Source organism: Sparus aurata, unplaced genomic scaffold (genome assembly GCF_900880675.1).
Source record: "Sparus aurata unplaced genomic scaffold, fSpaAur1.1, whole genome shotgun sequence".
Classification (NCBI taxonomy): domain Eukaryota; kingdom Metazoa; phylum Chordata; class Actinopteri; order Spariformes; family Sparidae; genus Sparus; species Sparus aurata.
Genome location: NW_022045184.1, coordinates 9153 through 23017, shown reverse-complemented (window position 1 = coordinate 23017; position 13865 = coordinate 9153). Strand labels below are relative to the sequence as shown.

General features: G+C 38.4%; 1 protein-coding gene across 1 annotated transcript; it reads right to left on the bottom strand.

The window, feature by feature from the left end:
- Positions 1-1465: 1465 nt before the first annotated feature.
- LOC115578151 (uncharacterized) lies at positions 1466-12857 on the bottom strand. The gene is made up of 7 exons (XM_030411000.1): positions 12746-12857; positions 9412-11362; positions 9134-9297; positions 8826-9049; positions 2888-3017; positions 2718-2812; positions 1466-2634 (listed from the first exon to the last, which is right to left on the bottom strand). Exons 2-7 carry the CDS (start codon positions 11342-11344, stop codon positions 2415-2417), a joined length of 2766 nt encoding a protein of 921 aa, XP_030266860.1. The 5' UTR covers positions 11345-11362; positions 12746-12857; the 3' UTR covers positions 1466-2414.
- Positions 12858-13865: the final 1008 nt, after the last annotated feature.

The following is a 13865-nucleotide window of genomic DNA, read 5'->3' as shown; positions in this document are numbered from 1 at the left end:
TCCTCTCTCTCCTCACCTGCACCTCGTCCCCTCATCAGTGTGTCTCTGTATTTAAGTCTTTGTTTCCCCTTCAGTCTTTGTCAGTTTGTTGCTTCTTGGTTTTTGTAGATTTCGCCTTTTGTTTAATAAAGCTCACTTTTGTTTTCCACAATCCTGCCTCCTGTCTGAGTAACCGCGTTTGGGTCCACCTCCTATTTCCCTCAACCCTGTGACACCAACAATCCACTGTCTCACACAGGGCACCATTATGTTGTACACTGCATTCCACAAGGCACAGTTATGTAGTGTTCATGCAACGTTAAAAGGGAGTTTGAGTTAAATTTGGAATCAATAATAATTCATGATCATCATAGATAATTATTGATAACAAATAAATCATGAGATCCAATTTACATTAGATCACCTTGGGGCTCCACCCTTGAAGAAGAGAAAAGATAGCAAATTCATCAAATCAGTCTCACAAGAAGGTACTAAACTATCAGTTGGTGACTCTGATTAATAATTAACTTAATAACTACAACCAAGATTACCATAACAGCTCGTACTGATCGAAGGATTCCGGAGTTCTTGACAGTGTCGAGGTTGAAGGAGTGAGGATAAGAGAATAAGAGGAAGTACAAAGGAAGGTGCTGGAGTTCTGACTATCTGGTCAGAGGGGGAACTGTCACCGTGACCAATAGTAGCTCAAGCTGAATTTTGCACCTAGGTGTGAAGAATGGGGAATTCTGGGAAACCGAGTTCAGTTCAGAGTCAATTTTGAAATCCACAATTAACAACTTCATCTGTGGGTCCCAACATTTATCTATGAAAATGTTTAAAATAGGCCTGTTAAGGAAACTGAAACATTTTAAGTAGGGTTTGAGCAATGACAATACAGATGGATTACCCCATAGTACTGTTTGTTTTGTTATACTATCATTCTTATATAAAGAACAATAACACTTAATATCTGGCTTAAAAGACACTAGAGCTGAAACCATGTCAGATATATGGTGGTAAAGCACAAAGCTACTTGTAGTAATGACACAGATATTTCCATATATTTCCTTGAATTAAAATATTTCCTTGAATAAAATCACAATATAAATCCTTGCTGTTGTATTCTATAAGGTGAAAATGGTGTTTAGTGGTGCCCGATGTAGAGAGACTGTGTCCTCACTGCAGTGGCCCAGGGTTCAATTCTCACCTGTGGCTCTTTGCTGTGTGTCACATTGTGCATTCAACTCTCAACGTAGTGTAATAAACTATAGAAAAAAGATTGTCTCTTGTCAGTTTAACATGTTCATTTGAATCTTCATCATACACTTATCAGCTTTTAGATCCCAATGTTCTTTGTTAATTTGTCATTATATTGTGAGATTTCCACGTAACAAAGTAATTAACGCTTCTTAGAGTGGAGAAGATGAACTGGGACTTTTAGAGCCAGAGCTCTAATGGTAATGATCAGTGAATGATAAAACACATCTTACAATCATACTTGTACACATGTATTTTGATACTCAGCTGACTAAATGTACAGTATATTTTGAGAGTAACATTCAATATGCTTAAAACAAAAATCATACAAAAGAATCTGCATGTTGTAAAGCTTGCATATTCCATTAAGGTTTTCTTTCTTAACAAAAGCACGTTTCTCTCAGCACAACAGTCTGCAAAAACTCCACTAACATTTGGGGAAATTAAAGATTCCACTGTCCTTTGTGAGGAAAGTCAAATAATTCCCACATCACATTGTGATATTACACCATATAAAAAGGAACAAATTATAATATCAAGGTTAGATGTGATCTTATTGATCTTTCACCCTGAAACAAACATGATCAAACACTAATTTCTATCATCAACAGATAATCGTATAATACAGAGAATCCTTCCAAACTTTAAAACTCTCTTTTTTTTTTTTAAATGTAAAGCTTTTATATTCCATTACATTGTTTTAATTACAATATTCACATAATGAGAAGAAGCACTACAGACTTATTTTTACATTTTTGACACCATCCTCACTCAAGCAAAGAATTTCGACTCATGTTCTCTATTTCCTTTAAGTACAGGTCTTTAACATCAGCCGTGTCAATGACAGACCAGGGTCAAGGTCCTACTGTTGGAGTTTACGTAGAACTACATCAGCACTCATTTATTTACCTGAAGGAGCTTTTTTCAGTGATAGCACAAAAAGAAAGTTTCCATTCAGTTAATGTGGAAACATCCAGAGGCTTGTAGACTTGTCTTTTTACTATACAGTTGACTTTTAAGCTCCAGATCAGTGGGAAAATAAGCAAACAGAGAAGTTGGGGTGCTGATTTACAACCACCCAGCATCAGGTCTTGTTGCATTAATGCAGTTCAATCAAATCAACTCAGTTGTGGCAGGACTTTTTCTTTTCTACAGTAAAGACCCTGCTCAAAGTATTGTCACTTTGCAGTTGCCCCAGACAGAAGTTGAGATTCTTGAACTGGCCTGCCAACATGATCCTCCTCTGTGGATGGCTTTACAAGTCTGGAGAACATTGTTCCAAACATTTCCTTCACAGGCGACCTTAAATTCCACCCTCTGCTGTTGGCAAACAGATAAACACACCCGAAGAGATCTGGAAACATCGACATCAGATCAACGCTGGCCGCATCCTCGGGACTGCAAATAGATACAAAAATTAATTGCATGACAATTAAATAAACAATAATGGAGCTCATCATCTTTAACTCAGTTTGACTTACTAGTGCACGTGGAGGTTTCGTATGAAGCGCAGGAATGCCAGTGTGCTGTCATCGTATCTATTTTTGGGATCCATCTTCTTCACCAACTCTGCCAACTGCAACACCAAAAACATCCAGTCATTAAGTGGAAAAAAGGAATTGAGAAGTTCCAGTTGTTGTACAGTTGTCACCTCAGTTTTCCACTGTTTGAAGGATCCATCCCCGACACATTTCTCCAACGAAGAAATTAATTCCTGGTCAGCATCTTTCCACTTTTCCACCTCCTTGATGTTTCCGATCCTTCTCAAGTATTCAAGTCTCCTGAAAAATAAAATGTGTTTAAGATGCTTATTAAGTGAAATGGAAAAAAGAGACAACATGGAGTTTTACTAGCCATGTCAGGAGTCTGTAGACTACGATGATGGTCCATCACAAGTCGCGGTTTTACCATTAAGGCAAAGGTAGGCAATTGCCTTGGGCCCCCAAACCTGCAGGGGCCCCCAACCAGCATGGGCCTGGAGCCTCAGGCCCGTAGCCCCCCACCATTGTCTTTGTAAATTATAATTTTGTGCTTCTAAACAGAAAATAAAGAAAAAACTACGAAAAACAACAAAAAAACATCAGAATGCCCAAATCGTATCACCGTCCCCCCCCCCCCTTCGTACTGTAATGGACTATTCCATGACTCATCATGACCGTGAAAAGACGAAAGACAGCAACCAGGAAGTGAAGCGCTGCGGTTGGTTTACGATAGAGGCGTGCAGTCCGAGTTCTGGTTAAATGAGCCAAGCGGGTATAAAAAAGGAAAACAGCGGGAAGAAACCAAAAAGAAAACCGCGACACTAACAAAGTTAGCACGTTTTTTTTTTTTTGTTTTTTTTTACCGTGCCGCCACCGGTTGATATAAATAATAACGTTAATGTCGAGGAACAAGTCGTTGCAGACTCAGAGCTGAGGAGCGAGCCGTTTCCGAGCTGTTCCCGAGTCCGATAGTGCAGACAACCCAGTAGAGTTGGTGGAGGAGACGAAGACCTGGTGGTGAGTAAGTCAAATAGTCCCCTTCTTCTGACGACGAACGTGATGTTGACAGACACACACACACACACACACACACACAACCTAGATAGAAGAGCCAGATTTCCAACACTACTCTAACGGCCACAAACGGTCATTTTGAACGCTAGATTTTAAACTCTATATTCTCATGTATAAATACCCAATTGAGTGATGAATGCATTCACTGTGTCATGACATTTTTTAAAAACGAAATAACACCAAAATGTTAATTTTAACCAATTTAATTATACATTTATCAATATTCATGTCATCGCACACAGTAAACCGTAATTATTGCATATATTTACACAAGATTTTGAGAAAACTCAGTACACCAACATTAACAATTAAAAGTAACGTATTTCATTGTGAAGTATTTTATATCAACACTTAATAATATATAATAAAATAAGTAATAATAATCGAAAAAGCTGGAAATGAGCTGATATAAAACAACAACAAACAAAGAGCTGTATGTCTGCATGTGTTCCTATGGTTTGGTTAAATTTGAAAAGGTTTCAATTTGAAAATAAACTCACAAATTACTTGAATACATTCTCTTTTTGAAGACCTCGTCTAAAATTTCTGGATTTGATCAATTTTGAGAGAATATTCAGGGGATAATGGTAAAAATGTCAGTGTGGTGTAACCATTAAAACTTGGTATGAAAAACTTGTTCAAAAAGGATGAAATTCTCTTTAAAACACATTATCAAATAGTTTGGCATATTCCTACATGTGTGTTGTTTAACAACGAATAAATTATATGGAACATCATTGTTCTGAATATTATAACGAATTTGGGGAATTGTGTCTGTCAAGTCAACTTCCTAAATTGTCAAGGCGGTGTAACCGACATTCAAAGAGCCATTTTGTTCATTTGTGTAAGAAGACCATGTGGCAGGAAATTATATCACAAAGAAGGACCCCTGATGAGCCTGACTGCTGCATGCCAAGGTTAGTAGCTCTCTCTTAAATCTTGATAATTTGACATTTTTAGGGTATGGTCAGGTGTGCTTTGAGTTACATGTCAAATGGTATGACCTTAGGAAATCATTTATAATTCATAATAACTGTAAAAATAAGTATTTATGTGTTTGAAATCTTCACATCAAGGCCATGTGCTTACATAGGTGTCCATTATATTGCCTGTTAAATTTGAATTGAAAAGTCAAATGGTGTAACCGGTTACACCATTTGACTGTTATTACATTCCTTTCGGTTATAGGCTGATTTTGTCAAATATCAGAAGTTTTTTATGCTGATTAAAGATGTAATGTGAACTAACTTACTATGTGGAACTATTTTTAAGTGTTCTTAGAAAAAAAGTGGCAATTTATCCACAGCTTTATTATCAAAGCTGTGGAAGGTTAGGATAAAATCATTATTTTGCATGGCTTTAATGTTTTTGAAATGTTTAGCTTTAAACACATAATTAATAAATATTTGTATTCCATTCACTTTCAACTTTAAGCTGTATATAATATATGTAATTTACTTAATGAAGCAGCAGTGGGTGAACAGTGATCATGTTGAAAATGAACAGCAGCTTTAAAAAGACTTGATACTCCAACAATTGATAAATGTTTGTCAAAGATTATAATTTAGATCAGTTAAATTACATTTATTAACTTTCTATTGTTTCATAATTATTGTAATATAATAGAGCCTCTTTTCCCCCAATAGATGCCATTATCAGGCAAAGAAAAAGTGGCTCGTCACAGAGCACGAGTCAATGCAGATCCTACAGCATTTACCTTGCCAAAAGGCAAGAAAGGTGGTTGTACACACACAGACACACACACACACACACACTGACAGAGACTCACACACACACACACACACACACATACACATACACACACTTTTCCAGGGAAATACTGTCTACTTTAATGTAGTTATTTAGACTAATTGCTTTCATTTTGCTATTTTACCATTTAGTTATCAAAGGAGAAAAAGAGAGGGAAATACTAAAGATACTCCAATAGCTGAGCTTTCCAAATCAAAGCAGGAGAAGTTGAGGCAAAAGTGGAGAAAGTATCAGCAAGACCACAGAGAACAGAAAAGGGTGCTTGCTGATGTTCTCAACTTAAGCCCACCATCTTTGGACACATCAGATGAGCAAATTCAGCATCTTGAAAATCCTGAGCCCATGCATAATCATTTGGATGATCATGACTATGAGCAGCCAGTTGTAGAGAGGCTGCAAGCATTCTCAACTCCTGCAAATTCAGAGAAGGAAAGAAAGAAGAAATACCATAGCTCAGTGCTGGAAGAGAGGGAAAGGCTGAGGTCTGAACTGCGCAAAGTTAAAAGGGTACTCCAGGCAGCAAAACAAAAGACAAAAGGAAACTGGATTGGCAAAAGAAAAAAAAGAAAATGGTCAGTTAAAAGAGCAAAATTGAAAAAACTAAAAGAAAGCCTCACAAAAGAGAAGAAGAAGTGGCCAGCTTTCTCTGTAGGGATGAGAATAGCCACATGTTATCAGGCAAAAAGGACACAATAACAGCTATGAGACACCTCAGACTGTCTTACAGGCAATTTGTTAGATACTGCCCTTTTTTTATTACACCTGCAAAAGACTGATAGAAATATGTGTGCTTGTATTGACCTTGAAAACATTAAGCTACTTGTTGACAAACTGTACCACAAAGGCATTCTCCTTACCAACAGAATCTCAAAATTGCTAGCAACTATTGCATGTGACACGACCAACAAGAAATAGATGTATGTGCTGCTACAATGAGACTGAGTTTGAAGGACCTCTGGTGGATACTGTTTTAACATGGCAGCAGTGGTCCAGGGTAGTCACATCTGAAGAAGGCAAAACCTTTGCTAACTTTGCAAAAGTCACACAAGGTGGAAAGTGTGATGATCTGCTGGCTGTGCTTAACAAGAAGCTAGACTCTCTAGCTAAGCACCAGTTCAACTGGCTCCACCAGGTCAAAACATTCAGAGAGCTGAAAGAAACACTGCGAAAGGATGAAATCTGCATTCATGTAGACTTCTCTGGGAACTATGGCTGTAAGCTCAGCAGCTGAGGTACTTTACAACTTCCTGAAGGATCAGCCCTCAAGCATCAAGTACTTTTGGATATCCGAGGAAGCCATTGTCAAGTACGATGAATCAGTCCCAACAAATGTCCCAGCCGTAAAAGGTACACTGAAAATCCATCAAGTGACCTCTGAAGAGCCAGCTGTGATTCAGTGTAGGGAAATCTCATGTTTCTGTGCAAGACCTGATATCTGCAAGTGCTATGATCCAAGCCCAGCAGATTTCCGCAACCTATCAGAATATCTACCTTCAACATCTACCAACTGTCAGCAGGATCTGAAAGGCAAGTTCATTCTGGTCAGATATGAAAGTAAGCCTTTCGTGAGACAGGTCATCCAGGTGGTGGGAGAAGAAGTGGAAGTGAGCTGCATGCAACAGCTGGGTGAGAAGAATGTCTTCACCTGGCCTCATCCACCTGAAATCCTATTCTATTATGAGTCTGATGTGCTGCACCAAATCTCCGAGCCAGAACCTTTGAACTCACGTCATTCAAAACTCATGACATACGACTGGAAAACATTTCAAACCATACACGTTTAACACATTCATTCATTGCAGTCAGATTCATTCACATGATTTTCTTAAATTAATTCATAAAATAACATGAGTTCACATGTTTCGTTTCGTTTTTCGTTTCCGCTTTTCTGTGAGGGTCGCGGGATGTTGCCTGATGTTTTATCCCCCTGAGGGGTTGCGGGGTTTACTGGGGCCAAATCCAGTTCCACTCACTGGGCGAAGGCCAGGGTACCCCCTGAATGAGTCGCCAGCTCATTGCAGGACCCTTACTGATGGCAGTGGCTGCCACGCAAGGTGCCAACTGCACATCAGGAGCAATTCTGGGGTTCAGTATCTTGCTCAGGGGTACTTCGACATGTAGCTCAGTCCCACCCCAGAGGAGCCGGGGAATCGAACCAGCGACCTTCTCACTGAGCTACAGCCGCCCCGTAAGATGATTTTTGGATGTTTGTTTCTTAAAATTATGTTCTTTTATGAATTAAAAAAAATGGAAAAAAAAATATTAAAAAATTTATGTTTGTTTCTTAAATTAATTGATAAAAGAACATGAGTTTGCATGATTTTTGGATGTTTGTTTCTTAAATTAATTCATAAAAGAACAGAAGTTCACATGACTTTTGTTGCCATGTTTGTTTCCTACAGAAAACACCCAATTCTTGTTGTTGATGTTTTTTCTTCATTGAAAATAATGAAAGGCACAAGGTCAATTGACCTTGTTGACTGTCATGCTTGATTTGTAGTGGCAGTTTCTTCTGTTAAAGCAACATGGTCAGGTGGTGTAACTGGTTTTGTCAATTGGTGTAACCAGTATTTTTCATAAAAATATTGTAATTTACAGTAAAATTCATGGGGAATAAGATGTAATCCTCTATTGCAGTGTACTACCATATTTTTTAACAGTTTATACATAATTTGTCAAATTCTATTCAGCATTTGTCCTGGTCTGTATTGCAAATACGCATTAAAATTCTATTTTAAAATAATCAAATCAAATTCTACAAACAAATCTATTTCAAGTAATATATTGAAATTAAGTAACTGTTTTTATAATTACACTTGCATACACTCTAGGTGAAAATAGATATTTAATATTTCTCCTTCTGTTGTGGTTACACCACTTGACATTTTCAGGGGTAATCCATCTTCCCTTTCCTAAAAAAATGTTCAAAATCTATTTGAAAATTGCATGAAACCAACAGAAATACAAAATATAAATGTTTGCAAACCTGATGCAAGCTTTTAAAACTATTTATTAAAACATTTTTGATTTGCTCATAATGCAAACTCTTATTTGTCACTGACCCACAAATTAGCATCTACAGTATTAGCATGCTATGATGCAAGACTAATATGGTGACCATGTTAAACAATATACCTTCTTAGCATCAGCATGTTAGCATCACTGAGAGCAGCCTCACTGAGCCACTCGTCGGCATCGATTCTTGTTAACACAATGCGAGCTGCTATACACAGAAATAAAAGGTGACAATGAAACTGATGCTACCTCTCAGGTTTCCAGAAGAAGGGATGACTCAGGCATTCTTCCACTGTTGGTCTCTTTTTTGGTTCCTTGTGGATCATCAACTCGATGAGGTCCTTTGCCACCACATCTTCAACATGGTCCAACGCGTACAAACCTTCATCAATGTTGTACTCACATTTATGAAGCTTGTCGCCGAAAGGATGGTGTCCTCCAGAGAGGATGTAATAAATCAGCATCCCTGCCACCTAAAAATTAACAGATCATTTGAGCAATGATAGGAGTATTCTTCAATTATTCATCAATGCAGTTTTTGTCGCAGTAAAACTGACCTGTACATCAGTGTTTGACTTGTATCGTATGTCAGCTTCGTCTGTTAAAGTCTCCCTGGCCTTCCAGCATCTTGTTCCTGCACTGCCTGTGCAATAAGTTGTTTGGCCCTTGAGTAACCGTCTACTGATGCCAAAATCTGCTAATCTCGCCCTCCCGTTAACATCTACGGGACAAATCACAAAAAGGTATAATAATTATAAATTTGGAATACTGTTGCTGTTATTCTGAATTTCTGATTTAATTTCAATACTCCAATACATTTTGAACTTTTCCTTACCAATCAAAACATTCTGTGGTTTGAGATCACGGTGGACAATTGGAGGATTTTGACAATGAAGCACTTTTAAACTCTCCAGAACCTGATAGACAAGTTTCTCTTTCAGCAGACCACCATCATTGTTTCTGATGCATTCTTCCAGGGTGTATTCACAAAGCTGAAGACCAAGATATCCAAAGTACTCATCCTCTGCAAAGTCAACGTATCGTACAATAGATGGATGATCAAGTTCTGGAAGTCGTAGAAATCCCTCCTCATTCCTCAGCGTTTGATAATTGCTTTTTTTCATTCTCTTGATAGCAACCTCAGTGCCATCATCTCTCAGCCCCAAGAAGACGTCAGTACCATCACTGCCCTCTGCTATGTGGAACTCTTCATCATTCACATACTTCATGCTCCCAATTCTGGTTACTCTGCTTACATCAGTGCTAACCAGCTTCTGTAATTTTTCTCTCCACCTCTTGCTGATTTGTAGCCACGTGTGTGTATCTGATGACACAGTGGTGTTGGAGTGGAGTGGCTGAACATTTGAAGTTGACTCCACAACAGGAACTGATGTTGGATCAGTTGCATCACTCAAATACTTGTCATTTGGGTCTTCTTCCTTGTCTGATATGTCAATATTCTTGTTCTTCTTTGTCTTCTTGTTGGTCTTCTTTTTCCTCGGCCCAGGTGAGGCTGTACAGTCCTCGCATTTCACGTTTGGTTTGCTGAAATAATTGTTCAGTCGTCTGAGAACTTCTTTCAGCTTGTCATTGTTGGTCATTTCTGCAGACATCAGTATGTCCTCAGGCACTGCAGTTATCCCCACTGATGTAAAGATTTCACCCACATGTTCAACTGAAAGTAAGTTTGCAAATACACCATATGTGAAGACTCTGATCTCTGAGTGGTGATGGACCTTGACAAAAGGAGCAACTGCTTTGCACAATTTCTTGACAAAGTTCAGATCCCAGCCATCTGTGCCTTTTGTTTTCTGTGTTATCACATACAGTGTTTGCAGAACAGTTTCACACACATCAGGTCTCTCTTTTAAGCGAAGCCTGTCCAGTAGTTTGGGGACTAAAGCTTGTGCTTGTTCATTTGTTATTTCCTCCACAGTACACAGAACTGCATGTAAAGTAATAATAGTGTCATGTACATATTCCTTGCGAATGTTTGGAATGCGTCTGACTGCTCCTTCAATGTAGGTGTTCAGATTTCCAGTGTCCTTCAGCCATTTGATACTTCCCTGGCGGTATTTCTCTCCATCTGGCCCAGGTTCAGTAAAAAGAACTTCATTAATGGTCAGATGGGTCTGAGGATGCTCCAACAGCATGTGACTGTGAAAGGTTTTGAACACTTGTTCAGGTGTTTTACTTTGCACAGCAATTTCCACATCAAGAAAATATCTGATTTCAGAGCATAATTTATCTCCTTTCGATGCGAGCTTGTGAATCAGCCGAGTTATTTTCACATTGTCAGTCACATGCTGATGATGAGTGCCATCTAAGTGTGTCACCAATGCACCAGCAGAGATGAGCACTTTTGCAACGTCATGTCGGTTGTTGATGGCAGCAGTGTGCAGTGGTGTGTATGGATGTAGATCCCATCCATCTGGATAAGCTCTTGCTTCAAGCAGTTCCTCCACAAAATCAAGTGGTGCATCATACATTGAGACATAATGCAGAGGTGTGAAGCCTTGCTCTGAAACATTGTTTGGGTTTGCACCCTGCCGCAAAAGGAAAGTAAAAATATCCCAGTTGTGAGTTACAACAGCAGCAGTCAGTGGGGTTATGTAGTCATTACACGTTGTGCATGGGTAAAGTTCATTTATGTCGTTCTCCTTAAGTAATCTTTTTAGCCTCTTGAGGTTGTTGTCAAATAAACACTGTATTATACGATGTGTTCCTGTTGGGGGTGCTGCCAGTTGGAACTGTGGGTTGATATTCATTTCTTTTCTTCAGTGTAACTGTGAAAAAGAAAAAGTTATAATATTACTGTTATATGAGGTATGAATCATATCATTTTCACATTAAATCTTATTTAAAATAATTTTATTAAGGTGAGGTACAAATCCATCACAAGCCATTCCCTGTAACGACATATAAGTACCAGAAGTAATGCAAAATAATTTCTACAACTTGAAAAGTCATCCAGCTACTACACTTGTCCTAACTTTTGTTAAGATTTATTCATTTAAATTTCACCTGACCACTGTGACAAATCACTATGCCCTCATGACCACCTGCCCAGAGATTCCTGTGCACTCTATCCACTTGTCTGATTTATGCACACTGATTTGAGTCTAAGACACTGTGATACAATTGTCATGCACCAATACACTGTATTATTAAAAGAGCTGTACATATCCTATTGATAAACGAGATAGGTTGCAAGCATTTGTCCTTTTTATGGGGGGTTAATACATTGGAGAGAAAAGCCAGGGTATGAGAAAGAGCACAGCTGCTTTCCAATGGACAGGCAAAGTTCAAGAGATAACACTTGTTTCGCACAGAAGCATCGAGGTGAGATTTAGAGAGTCAGCCAGTTTCAAACAGAGAAAGTCCTTGATCAAGCTTTACTTAATGATACAATTCTAAATAAATGGTAAAAAGTAAGTTGTAGTTTGTCTTATCTCAAATGAACAAATACGTAGTGCAACACCTTTCCCTCACTGAACTTTAGAATTTAAACTTCCTCCTTCAGGTCTGCAACAGGAGTTAAACTTAAATAAGCAGAGCTGTGGACTTTTCATTAATAGACTTTGGTGGTCGCAGGTACAAGGTGAAATATTGTGTTTTCATGTAAACTTTCATTCTGATAACTTCAAATAACCACAAGAGTGAAAACTAAAGGCGAGTAGGTCAACATGACTGTGTTTGTTTAAGGTGAGCACACTGATTATTGGTCGTGAATAACCGTCTGTTATTTTGACCTCAATCTTTTCCACATTTTTCAATGTATTCACTCCATTAAAACACAAAAATATTCGTCTCAATTGGGAATTCACTGTCTATTTTACTCATCGATAACATTCATAATTACAAAGATAATCGATGTTTGTCTGCCATTTTTTCCATTCAAGCAGAGGATGATGAATGTTAAATAAATCCCACATTCAACCTCGACTTCAACTCGCCCTTGTTTCCACAATCCTGGCTCAAGCAGACAAATAACAATTCAAACTCTATACGCTGCTTTTCCACACAATTCAAGCAACACTGCAGTTTGGCCCACAGCTTGTATTCGATTTTTTAATTTCACATCTGGAAGATCTTCTGAACTCCCCTTCTATGATTTACAGTACAATTTGAAGGTGAATGTTAAGAGAATTGTAGGAAAATGAACTTACAAAGTTTAAGTAGTGTGTACCGTAGTATGAATTATGTTGATCAAAACTTAACAAGCTGTGCTTTATCTGTGTTTCTTCCAGCTTTTCGTTCTGTCCCGAGAAAGGAAAAGACCCGTTAGATGATGGGTTGGGCTTTTACAGGAAGTGGGAGGACTTTCCCCTTGTACTTCTTTTTTAACCCTTTGTTAGGTCAAAAATGACCTGGTGAGGTTGTTTTCGTACAATATCTTCTATCTTCTCTATATCTGACCCACTAATGGAAGAGTGTAGGGTCCAATCACCTTTCTTTAGAGCAAAGCTGGTCTAGTAGTGGGGACTAAAGCTTGTACTTGTTCATTTAGTATTTCCTCCACAGTACACAGAACTGTGAAGTAATATAGTATCCTTTATGTTCCTTGTGAATCTTTCGAAAGCGACTGATTGCTTCAGTGTAGGTGTTCAGATTTCCAGTGTCCTTCAGCCATTTGATACTTCCATGTCGGTATTTTTCTTCATCTGACCCAGTTACAGTAAAAAGAACTTCAGTCATGGTCAGATGTATCTGAGGATGCTCCAACAGCATGTGACTGTCAAAAGTTTTGAAACACTTGTTCAGTGTTTTACTTTGCACAGCAATACCCACATCCAGCAAATATCTGATTTCAGAGCATAATTTATCTCCTTTCGATGCAAAGTTGTGAATCATCTGACTTATTTTTTCATTGTGAGTCACATATTGAGGATGAGTGACAAGTAACTCGGTCACTGTTGCACCAGCAGAGATAAGCACATTCACAACATCCTCTCTGTCATTGATGGCAGCAGCTTGCAGTGGTGAGTATACCTGTAGATCACATCCATCTGGATTAGCTCTTGTTTCAAGCAGTTTCTCCACAAAATCAAGTGGTGCTTTAAAAGTGACACATAATGCAGAGGTGTGAAGTTTTTTCTGTGAAAATATTGTTTGGGTTTGCACCCTACTTGCAAAAGGAAAGTAAAAAATATCCCTGTGATGAGTTAGTTCATTAAGTTTCAGTTTTGGCCAGTCAGGAAAAAAGATGATCAGCTCACTCCTCCAAATCCAGACTTGTTCAATTTACTGCAGTTTAAAACACAATGTCACTGTTTAACAAATGAAGAG